This window comes from Notothenia coriiceps, unplaced genomic scaffold (genome assembly GCF_000735185.1).
Source record: "Notothenia coriiceps isolate Sejong01 unplaced genomic scaffold, NC01 NC01_scaffold00016032, whole genome shotgun sequence".
NCBI classification, from domain to species: Eukaryota; Metazoa; Chordata; class Actinopteri; order Perciformes; family Nototheniidae; genus Notothenia; species Notothenia coriiceps.
In genome coordinates, this window is record NW_011348733.1 from 234 (window position 1) to 19,439 (window position 19,206).

At 39.1% G+C, this 19,206-nt stretch overlaps 1 protein-coding gene across 1 annotated transcript; it reads left to right on the forward strand.

Annotated features, from left to right (window-relative positions):
* Positions 1-5,104: 5,104 nt before the first annotated feature.
* LOC104949380 (MAM and LDL-receptor class A domain-containing protein 1) lies at positions 5,105-18,647 on the forward strand. The gene is made up of 24 exons (XM_010775743.1): positions 5,105-5,222; positions 5,725-5,940; positions 6,031-6,150; positions 6,763-6,924; positions 7,089-7,174; positions 7,690-7,860; positions 8,183-8,329; positions 8,423-8,525; positions 9,190-9,312; positions 9,463-9,562; positions 9,731-9,890; positions 10,638-10,752; positions 10,861-11,004; positions 12,121-12,308; positions 12,964-13,129; positions 13,946-14,164; positions 14,541-14,719; positions 15,274-15,511; positions 16,206-16,365; positions 16,457-16,571; positions 17,045-17,165; positions 17,975-18,077; positions 18,187-18,262; positions 18,352-18,647. The coding sequence occupies exons 1-24, from the start codon at positions 5,105-5,107 to the stop codon at positions 18,451-18,453; spliced, it is 3,432 nt and encodes a 1,143-aa protein (XP_010774045.1). The 3' UTR covers positions 18,454-18,647.
* The last annotated feature ends 559 nt before the right edge of the window (positions 18,648-19,206 follow it).

A 19,206-nucleotide genomic window follows, 5' to 3' on the forward strand; every position in this document is an offset into this window, starting at 1 on the left:
AGGAGACCGATCTGATCGGAGCAACTGTGACAAATAATCTGAAACCGGCATGGACAATGACTATGTTTTAAAAATGCGCTTATCCAGAAAAGCCTGGTTTGGACACTTTACGGGCAGAAGAAACATTTCTATTAAAGAAAGAATTATACATTTCTGTCTTTTTATGCCTATAATAGCTACTAACTTGAATTTTTATTAAAATTAATTAATCAATTAATTTTTATATTTTATTGTAATGTAGAGACAAGGCTTTTAGTGACAATCATGTATTGCCAATTATATGTAAAACAAAAAGTCTAAATATGATATTTGGCCTCAAATCATCTGAGGCCTGGCGCCCCCCCTGCGATCTCTGGCCCCCCGGGTCCCCCAGGTTGGGAACCACTGATCTAGATGATGGTTTTAATGCTTGGTTAATTAAAAGTAAATCAGACAATATTATGAAGTTGTTATCTGTTTGAGCGACTGTTCCAAATCTGGGAATCAGTTTAAATATAACTTTGAGTGATAGCAAGATGATTAACATAAAAAGGAAACCAGAGGAAAAAACTTCTTCTGGTATTTTAATAACTAAACCTAAAAAAGACTAGTATAAATTGCAACGTAAGATGCTAGCTCTTTAGATGGCAATGTTGTTTGATTGCGTCTCGTCCAAAGTGAAATATTTACACAACAGTTAAAAGGTTGTGAGTTCAAATCCCGCTTGGAACACCACCACTAGTGTGCCCTTGAGCAAGGCACTTAGCCCTTAGTTACTCCAGGGAGAATGTCCCTGTAATCGGTAATTGTTAGTCGCTTTGGATAAAAGCGTCAGCTAAATGAAATGTAATGTAATTGAAACTAACGACTTTCCTCTAGCCTTGTGCAAATGCTAGCATGCTAAAACGCTAAAATAAGATGATGAACTTAGGAATGTCCTATAACTTCAATGTAGCATTTAGCTGACAGCAACTCAGACTTTGTGGATATGAAGTGTGGAAGACCTTTGATAGTTAGATTCAAATTAGCTAGCTAGAACTGTTTCATAATCCCATTTTGATGTCTTACTATTTGTACAATGTAGATACTTGACCTCTCTCTTTGTGTTAGGTTTCTACATGACTGGGATGACATCCAACTCTACACAGGCTGAGGTAGCTCAGCTGCTCACACCTGAGTTTCTTTCAGCTACAGAGATATGTGTTCGCTTCTGGTGAGTCTAGTGCTGCCTTACGTTTATACACTGTTGTCTGATGCAGATTTAATGGTTGTGCATCTGCTGTACTTGTTCAGGTACTGGATACCTGCGGGGTCTAGTAACATCCTTGCCGTGCATTTGCTGCGCAGCGGAGACCTGGAGGATGCTCTTTGGCAACGATCTGAAGCGCCCTCTGCAGGCTGGGAGGTGGCAGAGGTCACTGTGTCCTCCCCTGCACAATTCCGTGTAGGCAGCTTTTTCTAATTTTCTATTTCCAACACTTCCTGCCAATAAAACTGCCTTTTCCCTGTCTCCCATTGGTTCTACTTCCTATAACAGTTCCTGTCTTTCACCAGGTGGTGTTTAAGGCAGATCATGTGACTGGCACCATCGCTACAGTGAAGTTAGATGATGTTTCTGTGAGGGACGGGGCCTGCAGTCCTCCAGGAAGCTGCGACTTTGAGTCCGGACAGTGCACCTGGGTCAACATCCCCAAAGAAGATGGACACGACTGGGTGCTGGCACGGGGGGGCTCCCAGGGACCGCCCACAGACCACACCACTCAGACCCCACAGGGTACCAACTTTGATGTACCTTACAATGGAATTATCTAGTTTTTTTTTTTGCTTTAATTTATCATTAGGGAGTAAATGTTGAATGCACAGTGTAGTGGCTATAGGACAATAACACAATCTGAGTTTAAATTGGTTCCCATAAGTCATTCACCACACATTTCTGTCTGCCAACGGGTACGACACACGGCACAAAGGAACTGTGTCAACCCTTGCACAACCAAAGGAGAAATCGCGATTGGTAGCTATCCCAAGATAGAGGAAATGGTTAAACAATTGGAAATGTATTATTTAGTTAATAAAGGTTTGGGAAAAATTATGTGGTAAGTCTACCACTCAAAAAAATAACCCTAACTTGTCTATTGCCACTTTTAAATAATAAAACATAATGGAAAGGCTTGCAGTAGAAATCCCAGCAATAATTAACGTTTTTTCATTTGAAAAGCCTCAGGAAATATTTGGGTTTAAAGTTAGCTGACTAATTAACTCAACAACCATCAATGATTGATTTACGCCACGTTAGCAGCTGTTAAACTGACATTCTGTTACTTATTAACTTCTGTTTTTATCTCTGACTTAAGTCCTGTTACTGAAATCACATCCGTCCTGCCCCACAAATCATATCCTTATGTCTGTTCTACAAAAGCAACTTTAAAATGAGAAGGCTATAAAATCATTATCAAATATGTATCTTTCTCTTACTGACATTGATCATGATGCATTTAGAGTTTGAAAGGTTCCAACAGGCAAAAAGAATGTGTAGCATTCACAGATGATAGCTTGCACTGGAAATAATTCCCTCATGTTGGTGCACCATTAAATGACAATGCAATGATCAGGTAATGCAAGTGTCAGCAAAACGTAATCATCTAATTCTTATCTTTGCATTTAGGTCAGTTCTTGTTGAGCTCCTCACTGCACCAAACCCACAGCAACGTCTCTCAGGCTGTGTCAGAGTGGATCGTACCCAGAGGCAGCGCCTCCTGTCTCACCTTCTGGTACCATATGGACAGCAGGTCAGCACTACATGACGAACCACGACCTTTCACACTGTTCAGTTTGTGACAATGCGGAGGATGCACTTCATCCTGTTTAGTTTCCTCATCGACTTCCTCAGAAAGTGAGCACAAGTGGCATTTAGACGTGAATCACCTGCCTCCGCCACTTTGTGCAAGACAAAGAAGATCCTGTGACACTTTGTACACACTGTGAGAGTTGTATGCAAAAATGTCAATTTTGAACAAAGAAAAGGTTTGAGCTATCAAGAAACTGTAAAAAAATATGATCCACGTTAAATATAGCAAGTCAAAGTAGAACAAATTAAATTTGATAGACAATAGAATAATTAGCTGTTTTCACATGTCACATAATAACATGACTCTGTTGTTTGTCAGTGCCTCGGGGACGTTGACGGTGTTGATGCGTTCAGGGCCATCGGAGGAGAAACCGATGTTCAACAGTAACAGCAGTGGACACGGCTGGATCAAGTTCTCTCAATCTATAGAGAGGACGAAACCTTTCCAGGTAATATAACAGGGGCTGAGTGGTAGACATCAATAAACAATAAGAGAATGACGGGATATTATTGCCCATTTCTAAGTCTTTATTTCTAAGTCTTTATTGTTATGATTTTGTATATATAGTACAGCTACTCTACTTTACTCTACCCAATGATATGCATTCAATGTAACCGCCTATAATGTATTACCATGTGCTGTATGCTTAGGCTGAATGTTTGTAATTTCTTGGTTATTTCTTCCGATGTATGTGTGTGAATGTTGTTTGTATGTTGTACTTGTTTGTTATTTGTTTTCTTGGGACCCCCTTGAAAACGAGGTGATTCACCTCAAGGGGTTTATCCTAATAAAGAAATTTGAATATATATTTAAGCAAATATTTTCCCTGCTTCTCTCAACTACCTCATGTTCAGCTGCTGATCGAAGCAGAGACTAACAGAGGATTTATTGCCATCGATGACATCACTGTCACTCCAGGCCTTTGTCAAGGTACTGATATTGCTTTTTTATTTCAATATCTACTACATGCACCACGGGTCATTTTAGACTTTGTGCATCTGCATATCAGTGGCTAATCTTGTTTATCACCGGATCCATCAGCCTAATCTAATCTGTCCACATAAATCACTAAGTTCTCATGATTCCAGTGTATTTCTGAGAAATCTATATATATAATGGACTGTTTTATATTGTCATTGACTGCTGACTACACAAGTGACCGGGACCTCAGATGTTCAACAGTTGCTTAGGTAGCAATAGGCATTCCTGGCAAGCAGCTTGGCTAAAAAAAGAAATCTTACCTAGTGTATTTCGGGTAACATTTTGGCCTTTGCTGTGGTTTGAAACCGACATCCATATAAAAGTAGGAGCATCTTAAGACTGCAATAATTCAATGCTTGATATTGTATGATCCACTAAAGTTGTGCATTTTGACCGTAAGGGAGCTTCTTTATGCCAATATGTCTGATGATGATTCAATAAATAATAAACACATTTTTTTCTTTTTCTTTTAGTGAATGAGACAGGTTTGGGATTTGTGGGTTGCTCATTTGAAAACGGCACCTGTGGCTGGGAGGACATCAGTGCAGGCCAGTGTCAGTGGACGAGAACAAGGAATGCTACTGGGAACACTGGACCCTCCGTAGACAACACAGTGGGCTCTGAACTGGGTGAGCCCCCTCTCATTCTGCTTCTGCATCTAGTGTAAAGGCCACTAACAGCAATAAGAGGCAGAGCAAAGAGGTTACCAACATTTGTGATGCTCTGGACTTTAGATTCCATAAAAAAGCAAACATAATGTGTATCTATCTGGATTTCCCATCATATAATAATTCATCATAGTTACAACCCTGCAAAGCGGAAAGAAGAAAGATCTTTAGTTTTTTTTATCATACATTTTCAATCGTAAAAAATGTGTTTTTACAAGGGTAAGAAAAGGCTGAATAAGCAGAATATGTTTCCTCTTTTCCAATAGTTATGGTTGCATTGTCGGCTTTAGGTTTAGCCACAGCTTCTACATCCCCATCCTGTTGTTGTTCTGGCTTGGATTCCTTGATTTTAATGGAAATAAATAAATAATAAATAAAATATACTGTTTATGAATTCAGGATAATGCTGTTAGGTCAGCTGCTATCACACCTAAAATAAAATGCCCTAAGCTCTGAAAAGACAATAAAGAAGGGCGAAAATATATACCGGTAATCAGTCCCGAGAACATCTAAGGACTTCCTGCATTGTATACGAAACTCAATTTAAACTGACTGCTGCTGATTGTGTGTGGAAAGATTATTCTATAATAAAACGCTTTGGGTTCTTATCTGTTTATGCCAGGTTGGTACATGGCCTTGGAGCCGGGCCAGGGAATTGAAACTACCCCTGCTGCTGTGCAGAGTCCCATCATGAACCAGGCCAGCGCCACCTGCACACTACACTTCTACTACAACATGTTTGGAGAAGGTATGTTTAAAATAAACTACAAGGAACTTTCATTTAGGCTGTGAACCCTCACTTTGTGTCATTAGGTCATCATCTGACTATAGGGCCTACTGTACATTTCTTTTAGGAGCAGGTGGTATGAGGACACTTAATGCGGGTTGCAGGTTGCATAGCCTTGCAATGCTTAGCTTACCCAAAGTCAGTATTAATATTCAAAACTTTCTACACATACTTGAAGTCAAGGTCTTGAATATGTTTACTCTCTTCAGCCGTGCATGCTCTTAACTTTATGCATTCTGCTGTTGATTGCCTAGTGGCTGTTGGTCATCACACTCAGTATTAAAGAAAGCTTTGCAATGCCTGTTCTTTAACTTTCTTTTGATATCATTTTCTGTTCTTTCTTTGTTGATCTTGCCCCCCAGTAATTGCCAAAACCACAAAATATATTCTTAAAGGAAATGTCTACCCTTTAACTGGCTACCATTCTCCTCATAGTAACTTTAACTCTTTCTCATTGGTACAGACATGGAGGAGCTGAAGGTGCTGCTGCACGACGGCTCCAGGACCACCGCACTGTGGTGGCTGTCTGGTAACCATGGAGATGAGTGGCATCACGGTGAGGTAACGGTTGGTCGAATCCCGGTGGCCTTCACCATCCTGTTTGAAGCCTCGAGGACCTTCAACCGGCCCGGACACATGGCCATCGATGACATAGATTTCACCAACTGCTCCCTGCCTGGTAGGTGACCTGCTGTTCCAACACACACTTTATTTCAGCTGTCTTCTTTTCTTCTCGAGCTGATTCTTGAAATACGTTTGGTTTTCTCAGAGCCCCAGCCCTTGTGTCCAGAGAATATGTTTACGTGCAACAACAGTGTGTGTGTCGGGCTCAACCAAGTGTGTGACTTCAGCGATGACTGTGGGGACCGGTCTGATGAGAACAACTGTGGTGAGACATCACAAATGTTTTAAGGTTACAAAATATGTTAAAAATACTGACTATACTGTTCTGGTTGATTCATCAAGTCACACAGACACTCCCTGTGTACTTCCCCTTGTCCTGAACACTGTTTCATTACATCCGCTAAATATTTAGGAGTTAAGTTTTTACTGTATAAGAAAGTAGTAATATAAAAGTATGTGATATGAATTAATGTACAAGTGTGGTGTGCTGTATACAAATGCATTACACAATCATAGAGCTGCAATGATTAGGTAATTATTGGATGGACAGAAAATTAATTGGAAGCTGTTTGTTTTTATAAAAGTGTATATTATTTATTTGTTACCATAACTGACCAACATCTACTGGTTTCAGCTTCTCAAATCTTAGAAATGTGCTGCTTCCCTTTTTTTGACTGTCTTACATAACAAGAAATGTAAAGATGTCCGCTTTCATGGCATTTTCCACTTTTTTTCTGATGGTTTTTTAGAGTTACAAAATAATAGATTCATCAATAAGAACAAGCTCTACACATTCACAGGTTCATTTTTCTCCAGGAGCAGTTTTCAACTTGTCTACCTCTCACTCCCTTTTACCTGAAAATAATACAAAATGTAGAACAACAAGGTGTTTTGGAGCGCTGCAGCTTTGAACAAGGCCTGTGTTTCTGGGAGCAAAGTGACGTGGACACAGCAGGAGCTGATTGGACGCATCGCAAAGGAGAGGACGCCTGGCCCAATCACGGGCCTCCGAGGGATCACACCAAAAACTCTGATGCAGGTATATCACTCTCTGAGCTGTTGCCATTAGCGTAACTCAAATGGGTCTTGACTCTAAATAACTCACTAGATGGAGCATCCGTCATTTATTCAGTTTGCTTCTGTAAAAAGAAATTCTGTGCTTTTACTTACTAATGTATTTTTACTTATTTCATAATTATACAGGTCACTATGTCATCCCTGGGGCTGAGCTGCCTAATCAGACGTCAGAGATTCTCTCCAAAACTTTACGACCCAGCTCCAACTGCACTGTGAGTATTCAAGGGTGCATGTCAAATCAAAATGAAAGAGGTTACTGTGTAAAAGTTGACAGGAGTGCCATCCTGACAAGCTGATAAAAATGCATATAGATTTTTTTAAAGCATGCTAACATTTGGTCATTAGCACTCAACACACAGTACACATTAGGCTGGTTAGAGTTGCATACGTTTGACAGATATTTAGTTATAAACTAAATATAGGAAATAAAATGTAAAATCTAATGATCGATCTAAATAAAAAGGCATAATGAGCAGAACACTGTAAGTAATCAAAAATTACTCAATTGTTTGGCAATGTCTGTTTCTGCAGAGTGTGCATAGCTTTTGTTATCAAACGCTTAATCTGATCTAGAGTAAATGATTAACCACTATTGCAGGTTGATCACAGTTCATGAGACAGTTGAGATTATTTAGATAAAAGTAATGGCTTTATTGTTTTTAAAGCACAGCATGGCCTCTTTTATGTACGTCCGCTCACTGTGAGGGCTCGTGTTGTTTCCGTGCAGGTGAGATTCTTCTTCTTCTTCAGCCTGGGCGACGCTGCAGGCCGACTGACAGCCCGAGGCCGCACACTTCGCTCTGGGAGAGACGACGCTGTGTTGTGGCTTGGAGAAAACTCCCAGAGCTACAGCTGGCAGAGAGCAGAGGTCACGCTCTCCACTTTGTCTATTAGCAAGGTCAGTAAAGACGCACACAATTCAGTAAATGACAGCCTAGGCCTACTTTATGAATAATTCTCTTATTTGTATCAATCATAAGAGATCACAAAGATGAAATAAATATTTTTTAAAGCTGTTCAATATTTAATGTGAACAATGGGTCTAATGAGGACATTTTTGAAAGAGGGAATTGACACTACACAATGACATAAAAGCCTGGCTTGAAATATGGGTTTGACTTAAAACAATATCAATATATTTGAGCTCTTCTAAGATCCAAAGTGTCTAAAAAAAACCTAATAACTTTTTTTTTAAGAGTGTCTCCTCCTCTACTTCTCAGCTTGTCTTCAGATATGAGCGAGGTGATGGGATCAGGGGGATGGTTGCGCTGGACGACATCTCTTTCTCCAGGGAGTGTGAATTTGACCCTGACAACAACAAACTGCCTGACACACCCCCCACCTCTGCCCCCCCCACACCCTGTCAGGTAATACTTTAAATAATAAGTTCCTATTGTGAAACATCAAACTGTTGTCCTGTGGAATATAATCCAGAGCTGTTTTCTTTCTCTGTGTTGCAGGGTAATGAGTTCTTCTGTTGGCGGTCAGATGTGTGTATTCTGGCTTCTTTAAAGTGCGATTATCGTGCAGACTGCCCGCAGGGGGAGGACGAGGATGGCTGTGGTGAGCTATCTGTTGCATGCACAGACAAATGCTTCTACCATTTTATTTGCAGAATACAATTTCTTACAAAAAAGGAAATGACATCTTAGATTTTCCTAGATCCATTAGCAGGCTGCCAGAAAGTAAAATCAGGATGGTAACTCTGTCGCATTCGTTTTAGCGGGGAGAAATAAGTTGAGCATGTGGGTCAAAATGAATATACATAAAAGTTGTCAAGTGATCATGATTGAGAAAGAATATGTTTTCATGCTGAATGTACAGTATTGCACAATAAGACAATGATAAGGAAGCTGAAACCTTTTTTTAATTTTTTAAGACATTATTTACATGATGCTAATGTAACCCCAATCTCAAAACACTTCTTGTTTTCACCAAAATATATTTGTATGTGTAAGGTATACATTGCAAGTTCTGATGACAGCCGAGTGGCCAAATCTGGCAGTGTTTAATTTAAAGGAAAATGACTTTACTGGTTCACTTTAACAAAGGTCAACCTTTTCTATCACAAGATTTAGTAAAAGGTCGGAATTATATAATGTTGTAACAAGATGTTACAAAAACAGACTATTTTAATACTTATTTTCAAAAACATGTGAATCATGAACCAGTTTTCGCCTCCATTGTTTCCCAGCAGTATTACTCACGCCTTGTCTTTAACTATTAGGTGGGTGCACATTTGAGAGTGACCAATGCCTATGGACGGACACCAGTGAAGGACAGATGATGTGGCGGAGACAGGAAGCCAGTAACAACACCGAGCCGCCGACTGATCACACTACAGACACAGGTTGCTTCATTATTAGCTTCAATTATTTGAATGTAAATAGACCCAAAGGAACAGATCTTTAGGGAAAACATTGCTTAGAAATCCTCATAACTACACTCAGCATGTTAAGGGGTCTACTTTATTGATTTTGTTGTTTTTCCTTGTTCTCAGGCTACTACATGAGTGTGAATTTAAGTCAGGGGTCCACGCAGAGTGAAGCCCGCCTCCAGAGTCCCCCACTCCCCCCTGCATCTCCCTTCTGCCAGATTCTGTAAGTGACACTCATAGCCACAACATTAACCTTCCTAGTATCTGTAAAATATGTTCTTTGTTAGTGTTGAAAATGTAAAGTATGAATTGCTCAACACTGTCCACCGCCCTCGTCTTTCTTCCCAATCCAACACTCTCCCCTTCTAACTTCCTTCTTTCCTTAACGCAGGTTTCACTTCCACATCCGCGCAGAGAGTGCTGGGTCACTCAGAGTGCTTATGCAGCAAGCTGAGGGGAGTGAAGCAATCCTGTGGTCACGCAGTCAAAACACTGTCTCCCATTGGACCCCAGAGCATCTGCCCGTAGGCCTGAGCCCCCAGACTTATAAGGTGTGCAACTGTGTATCCTACTTCTAACAGATTCATCAAGTTTTAATCCAAACAAGAGGGGCGTACAGACAAGTGACATATTAAGGCGGGAAACTGCAAGTGAACTTTTTTTTTTCTGGATTTTGAGTCTTCCTCAAACTAGCGCAAAAGAACTAGTACACATCTAGGTTTTTATTTTTAATTAATTGTCTATTTGCATCTGTGTATTTTTCCTCAATTTAACAAAAGTAAGCAATGAATAATGCATTATTTGCATAACTAAAAATCACATTTCTGAAAATGTGTAATACAAAAACGAATTATCTAGGTATTACTAATTAACGGAGGAACTGGGAACTGGTTTGGTAATGTAGAGTAGACTTTAGTTGACCGTATATACCTGTAGTATCTCCCCTTAAAGGAAAACAAAATCACGTAAACACCATAATAATACCAAAATGTATTAGGATATCACATCTCAATCCAATTCAACACCTATTTATATTTTGGACTGTCTTTGACTTGTGCACCAAATGAACTGGCAAGTGAGTGTATTTTAAAAAAACTAGGGAAAGGAAATGATTAACAAAACAGTGAAAGAGTAGGGGATGTCAATATCACTGCATGAGGGTGAGGATTGTGGGTAAATGTTAGAAACGATTTAACATTTTCCAAAATATGTCCATGTGCAGGGTGTTTAAGTATAGTTTTCTTTGTTGTTAAGGACAACATTCGTCAAAAGCATGAATGGAACCATTTCTCTTTCAGGTTTGGTTCAGTAGCGTGAATAAAGTGACTCAGACGGAAACTACTGCTGGAGACCAGATTGTTGCTGTGGATAATATCTCTTTTATAAACTGTGAAAAATCCTACCAACCACCAGGTGTGTAAGGTTCATATCTGAATTGCATGTGAATGAATTGGACATGAGTACTAGGGATAATTCACAGATTGTATACTTCTCCTAATAAATCCACGTCTCCCTCCTCAGCTCTGTCTGCCTGTGGCTGCTCTTTCGAAGACGGGCTGTGTGTTTGGGTTCAGGGCGCTGAGGACGAGTTGGACTGGCTCAGCAGGACGGGTCCAACCGAGACCCCCAACACCGGGCCTACAGGAGACCACTCTACCAGCACAGGTCACTTTAACTTCAGTCTCCTAAAACATACAAATAACTAGAGAGCATTTGTATTACTTCTCAGTTACATTTAATACAGGAAGTACAGCATCGGCTGTGTTGAGAAATGTTCCTTTGCTACAAGCAAGATAAACATTAAGCTAAATGTGCTGCAGCTACAAACACTATGGATAGGTCAAAGGTAAAAGATAGACATAAGTAAGCACAATTACAATCCTCATGTAAATAAAGCATGCAATTTGAAACAATAAGGAAGTAGGAATATTCACGAAAAATAAGATCAGCAACTGACTAGTAAGAACCATTAAAGCATGTGAGTTCAAATCCATAATAGAAGTATGAATACAATTGAATAATTATTGGACCTGTTAACCGGATTCATGGAAGAAAAGTTTTACAGTAAGTTAGTTTTTTTTATCTTTATCTTTCAGTGTAGCTGCGGCCACAAGTGACCATTACTGGGAAATAACTGTCACAAGAAAAGAAAATTCACAAAAACAGAAGAGTGACTAAATAATGCTTATCAGCAGTTACTGTACACCACACTCATACTGGTCATCCCATTCTGGTAAACAACTACAACAAACAACCAGCACAACGAAGTAATACCACAGAATACTTGTTTTAAAATAACAATCATTTAAAAAATAATCACAAGGCAGCTTTTACAATGATAGCAAATACTCTTTGTTGATTAGAATGTATACAAGCTATTGTTTTAAGAGCCTGAAGCTCTTGAAGCTTGTTTCCTGTTTCAACAGCAAAAAGTGTTTTTTTTGTTTGTTCAAAGAAACACTTTAAATGTATTTTACACTTTTACCTCCTAACTCATACCTCTTATTCCAAAAGGGGAAGACAGGCTTGTCTGACATGATACCATATATGTTGTAGATCTCAATCATGTCACCTCTTTCTCCTGTTTACAGAGGAGGAAATTGTAATTTGCCTTCGAATAGCCACATTTGACTTTTCTAAAACCTTTCCTCTAAACTTCTCTTTTTCTTCTTTTAAGTTCATTATTCTTCACAGCTCATTGGTTTATACAACATGTGACAAGGCATTGCAAATACACTTTGATTGTGTTGTGGATTTATTACTGTTTTTGTTCTTTCACAGGGAAGTTCCTTTTCATCGAGAGCTCAGCACCAAGTGTGAAGGGAGATAAGGCCCAGCTGAAGTCTCTGCTGCTGCCGCCTGCTGGTGGAAAAGGATACTGTTTCACATTTTGGTACCACATGTTCGGAGCTACTGTGGGATCCTTGAAGATGCTCCTACAAACAGCTGATCCCTTGAAGAGAACATTGGTAAATAAAATGCACAAAAATGCAGTTTGCTAATCTATTTTTTTTTTAAATGCTGGTAAAGGTTATAAGTCCACCACTTCAGCCTCTCCAACACACTCAATTGTAAAGGATTTATTTTCATATGCACTGTAGCTACAGTGTAGATATGGCAATGAAAACTGAAGTCCCAAGGTCCTCCAACAATGCAACATAATATACAGTATGTATAGTACATAAAACAATAAAACAAATAAAATAAAATAGTGCAAGACTAAACAGAGTAAAATAACATAATGGAGATGTTGTTGCAAGAGCAAGCAGTCAGCAAAGTAATACCACCGTGTACTTAAAATAATAATAATGATATTTTTTAATGTTTAAACAAGTTTAAGGATTACAGGGGTCAGAGGAGGCCACTTGTTGGAGTCTGGACACTTTACTTGACTTCCCTTTACTACAACTGAACGATTGTGAGGTTGAGAAATATTGGTGACTGCTCCTGCTGAGTTTTCTCTCTGTTATTATACGTTTTGCATAGTTGCGAAATCCTTGTTGCACAATGACATTAATGCATTGTATAATGAGTGCAAGCTGCACAGTTTCAGTGCATGCCCCGGTGTTGCAAAAGCATCCTCACATCCTCATTGAGTGAATCAGCCTCATGTCTTTCCTGTAGGTGTGGCAAAAATCAGGAAATCAGGGGGACGAGTGGCGGCTGGCGAGGAGTCATGTGACCTTGCAGGAAGTCCACCAAGTACTTCTCGAGGCGACGGTGGGGGGGGAGGCGGGAGACATAGCCATCGATGACATCTCCCTCATCAGTGGACCATGTCCCGCCTCTGGTAATACAACTGAAGCTGCAGGAAACAAATACAGAAAGAAACATGTTAGTTTAGTTGCACTGTCATTTCCAGTGATTTGTTTGTTTTAATGTGAATCGAAATGTTGAAGACTGAGTAAAATAACTAGAAAAGAGGTAGTCGAGGCACATTAAAAAAAAACTCCTTCCCCTCCCCGGTGAATCATATCCACTTAACCTTCCCTCCCTCCTTACTGGCTCTTATAGACTTGTATACTGTCTAAAGGGAAGTATCACAATAAATACTTCTCATGTGTTTACTGTATGTGATACTTTGTTGGGCAATATGAAAGTGGAGGGACTGATAATTATTTTATGATACTTCTTATAATATTTGAAAAATACAAGAACATTTTATAGTTTGTTTTTTCTTTGTCTGTAAAATACCGTTTGTAGGCAAGGAGAACTCTGTAGCTCAACATTACTTCATTCAAAATGCTACTTTAACACATATTCAACCTTTAACAAATATAGTTGTACTTGTGTTTTGAATATCAAACTAGTCCATATTGCGATTTCCATAAAATGTGAATACATTTTGCATCCCTACTTGACACAACTACATTTAAAGGATACATGTTTAATATCCCTATTAGACTGGGTCTCATAGGCAAGGCAAGGCAAGTTTATTTATATAGCACCTTTCAACACAAGGCAATTCAAGGGGCTTTACAAAAATTAAAGACATTCAGACAAAGGCATTTTGCGTTTAAGCAATAATGAGTGCAAACACTGAGTTACCATTATCTTTCCATGCAGAAGTAACTCTTATAATGCTTCCCAAAACATTATCTTGTAGATGTGTGTGACTTTGAGGAGGGCAGCTGTGACTGGCAGCAGCAGAGCGACGATGACTCGGACTGGGTCCGAGAGACGGGCTCCACACACAACCCCCACACCGGGCCGGACAGCGACCACACCACCAACACCCCCACCGGACATTACTACTTCCTGTCCTCCTCTACAGACGACCTCCAGGGACAGACAGCTAAAATGTCTTCACCTCTGTACCCTGCAGGTGAGACAGTCAGACAGGACAGATGATTCACACAGGACCAAACATTAAGTTGAATGTCTTACAAAGAAAACACCTGATTTAATGCATTTGAATACAATATGATCAAAGGGTTTGACTTTAGGATGTATAGGATCCCCGCACATGCCCAATAAACTTCATCAAACATACAGTGTCTTCATCCCTTATAGTAAAACATTTGAATTCAAAAGAAAAATGACTGTGACTGTCATATCATTAATGAAATGTACTTAGTACGATCCATCACTTCTTTTGTCTACAGTCAAACTAAAATATTTGGACACCTATGCAGTTAAAGGTGTACATTTCTTTCGTTTTTCATGTATCTGATCTGGTTGTCCTTCCTGTGGCCCTTCAGGTAAAGGGGTCTGTGTGCAGCTGTGGTACCACATGTACGGCAGAGGAGTGGGCATGCTGAATGTTTACCAGCAGAGCGAAGAAGGGAAGGAAGCTCTGATTTTCTCTCAGTCAGGAGACCAGGGCCGGCTGTGGAGGTTCGCTCAGGCGTCACTGCTGCCCCGGGTGCAGCCTTACAGGGTGAGTGACCAAGATCCGCACCAAACAGTCTGCTGATCACACACAGACGTTTTGGGAAAAAGTGATATTCATAGACAATGGTTGAAGGTATAATAAATAGTAGTTAACTTAAATACAACTTGGAACCATTGAACTGTTAGTGGAGTATTTATTTGTTATGGCATTTAATACATTTGTACTCTTTTACTTTATTACATTTACTTGACAGCTTGAGTTACATGTCTCATATCTCGCAACCTCTCCACATAAAACTGATATTATATTGAAAATGTTACAAACTTGTTTTATTTATTTATTTTTGCAAACCCAGCCTTACAGGGTACATAAGTGAACTGCCCCATTAATGGCCCATGCTATTACCGGTAGTTTAAAAAGAAAAAGGAAAATTACTTTAAACATTTTCCCGTTCCTTTTTTAATGCCTCGAGTCTAGAACTGTCTCAAATTGAGACTATAATGTGATCAAATAAGCCTAAACATACCTATATCTAATTTTGCTCTATATATATTAATATTTACAGTTAGCAGTTTAATGTTCCTCGCTTTGTGTTTCAGATCGTGGTAGAAGGTGTGAAGTCCGGCCCCACGCAGGAGGGGGACCTGGCCTTTGACGATGTGCATCTGACGGACGCTCAGTGTCCTCCTCCGGGACATTGTGACTTTGAAATCAACACGTGCAGCTGGAGCAACCTGGGAGGGGACGTGGACCAGGAGGACTGGCTCCGAGGCAGGGGGGCCTCTACAAACCCCAGCACCGGACCCAGTGTGGACCACACCACCAACTCAATACACGGTAATGATACAGACATCCTATACCTCTGTGTGACCAAATCCAATTAATTTACACAATCAAAAAACTAAATTCAGTTGTAAATCACATCTGCATTTTCACTAAAGAGTAAGTAGAACGTTAAAAGTTTCCCAGCACATTATCAACACTTTCCCCTCGCTTTATAGTAGTTGCTCTGATGTCCTTAGACTTCAAATAAAAAAATATCTGCCTCGACAAATTCCCAAATATATATACTAATATTATTTTCAATCCATATCTTCTAACAAACATAATTTCTGATTATAAGCACCAGATATGCATTCATTTTCAGAATCTTAACCCTTTCAATGCCAGTTTGTACAGTACATAATGTCAGTGATGTTTTTTATGAAATGCACTGCTCCAACTCAAATGTAATTATTTACAGTATACAAAATGCTAGAGGGATTATATTTGTTCACATTCTAGGATACGACAGTGATTAGTTGCATCCATTTTAATGCATTTGTATCTTTTGTGCGTGAAACAAAACATTAGTAGCTACTTGTGAAATGTGTGAGAATTCCTCAGTCTGGTGGAAATAGTATAAATTACAGTTTGGAAGCTTTGGCTCTATTGTATATACTAGTTTGAAGTGATGTTGACTATATCATGTTATCTAATAAGCTTTACTTTCTGTCAGGTATATTTTTTGATCTTGTCATGATTCCACCAGGTTACTATCTGTATGTGGATAACTCAGTGGGCGAGTGGGGGGACAATTCCTTCCTGATCAGCGACGTCTTCCAGCCGGCCACTAGAGGTCACTGTCTCACATTCTGGTACCACATGTTTGGCAGCCACATTGGGACTCTCAGAGTTTACACAAACGACAGGTAACGAGCAGTTAGTGTCTGATGACGAGAGGAACATAAATCATCAACCGTACTCTTAAAATGATTTAACTTGTGCTGCCCTGTCTCATAGAACAATGCATTCAGGTGGCAACGAAGAAGGGATGCTGAAGTGGATTGAGACAGGAAACAAGGGAGACAGGTGGAAGGAGGCCAGTTTGACTGTGAAACATAATGAGGCATTCTGGGTAATGAAGTATTTTTGTTTTATCTATCAGAACAAACGCATGTAGTGTTAGTATGAGAAAAATCAGGGTTTGACGTGTTGGTATTTGCCAGCTGTGGGAAGTTATCAACTACATTTACACAAGAACTGTAATATAATTTAGACCTGGTTTGACTTTTTATGCTACTTTATTTATATTTAAGAGGGAAATAATGTACTTTTTACTCCACTACAGTTACTTGTTAATTTTTAATTTTAAGATTTGACAGTATCTAGTCGAGATATCTTGTCATATTCCAGATGCCTTTGAGTTTGACTTCTAAACTTATTTGACTGTTTGTGGTTAACAGATGTAATTTTGTTCAAATATTTCATTACAAATATTTAGATAAAAGTCCCATAAACAACAAAACAAAATGAATGAATTTTTTTTCCTCATGTGATATCTGACATTTCTGATTTGTATTTTCACATTAAACTATTTTTTTGTCGCAGTTTGTGTTTGTGTATCAGCGGGGGATGAATCCAGGAGGGGACGTTGCTCTTGATGACATCAGCGTCCGCCCTGGCGGCTGCTACTCAGAGCCCCCCATCGGCCCTCCGGATGATGATAATGGTAACCTGACACCCATTTGACCCTCTTAAACTGGCATACATTCAGCAAGAGAAAGGAAAATGTATGTTCTGCAGTGTTATTTTCCCATTAAGTAATGTCAAATGTAAATAAGAAAACAACTATTTATCCAAAAATCATTAGCACACATTGATATTAGTATAAACAAATCATTTATGTCTGCATTATTAACCAACCTTTTTTTTTTTTTTAACCTGTCAACAACTCCCATTAAAGCCTTTCATACTTTGTGCCTGTTTTCTAGCACACCTTACTATGTTGTTTACAGATCGTGTTTTTAATGTATCACAGTAACACACAGTTAGCACCTCATAGTTCATATGTAAGGATGACACTTAACTTTCCCACAGACTCATTTAGTGGCATTCCTCAACTTGAATCAGCTTCAAGAGATGCAGATAACGATAAGACTCATTGGTAGCTGTCATGATGCCAAACAAATGTGTTTTATTTTGTTTGCACATGAGTTTATCTTGCCAACTATTGTATGTTATCTTTGTGAACCATATCTGATTATTGTTACACAGAAATCAGATAATCCCGCTACCACCCGTGTAACAACCTTTTTTCCACCTGAAACTTACGTCTAATAATAAATAATGTCACAAAAGAATAGTTGAATATTATTTAGAAAAAGCTATTAATATCAATTTGTCATTGTAGTTCTTAGCAAACATTTGGCAAAGAGGAGGGAGTAGTGCATTTGTTACAGACTTTCCGCAACAGGTGCGATATTGACAAAGACATTGAAGTCAGATGTTGTGTTTCATCTTGTTTCCGTGTGTCTGCAGACATGATGTCGGCAGGTCTGGCTGTCGGTCTGACTCTGCTGGCTGGAGTCATCATCTCCATCTTCCTCGTAGTGCTGAACAAGAACAGGCGGTGTAACACAATGTACAGACAGAGTTGTTTTTAAATACATACATCATTTACTTATAAAGAAACACCAAAGAAAGAATGCTGGTTTATTCTGACAGGTGACATTTCTGCTGGTGTGTTTCAGGAATCAGCCGATGATTTTAAATGAAGACACAATTGACCAGGACGCTGGGTTTGACCTCTTTGACTGCAAAATACAAGTAAGTAGCCGAATGTATCAATAACACATATTATCCATCCTTCAAGGAGCGCAGATTATTAAATACAAATCTATTTTTTTTCCCTCCAGGGCACAGAACATGGAACTCAATCAGACCTTTCCTTCTATAACAATCTGTATGACCCCTCGTCAAATGAAACTGACACCACAGTGACTGCATCTGATGCCTAGTCCAGATCAATAACTCCATGAATAAGGAGTCGAACGAGCAGTGATGAGTTGATGAGAAGTCAACAAGCTCTGAGTAAAATATGTTTTGAAAAGCTTTAAGTGTTATTATATTGTTCATTGTGACGATGATTTTTTTCTTTACTTCTGAAACTGGAAATACAATTCTCTGTTTTGTAAGAATGTTTACATAGATACAATAAACGTGCTTCATTTTCAAGTTTATAGCTTTTTGTGTGAGATTTGGCCAATGCAATAGTGGAGCAACCGTGCAAGAAGGAGCCACAACATTTAACAGAGCTGCAGTTGAATTCAAAATCAGAACTATACTTTCATTTTGCTGAAGGCCAGATTTTACTTACTAAATTTCATAGGGAGATATTGTACTTTTCTCTCCACTACCCACAATCGTTAGTTACTTATCGAAAGAAGATTCTATAATTGTCAGGGCCTCTAGAAACATTGCAGATGCCTGTGAGATGTTAACATTTTTCTTGTAAATGTATTTTGTATTTGAATAACTGTTTGTGGCTCATACAGGTAAACATTTTCACATTTCGCAAAAAAGACAAGAGAAAGAAAAAGATGAACGATAGAGAAAAGTATTAAAAATAACAACACAAATGGATTTGTGTATCAAAACACAGAGGGGTGAGATCAAAATGGGTGTGGTCCGAGCCGAACGTGAAAAGGGGCCAAATCATTATCAAATGTTACATCTCTGAATATGAATACTCTCATATTTTTTGGTATTGC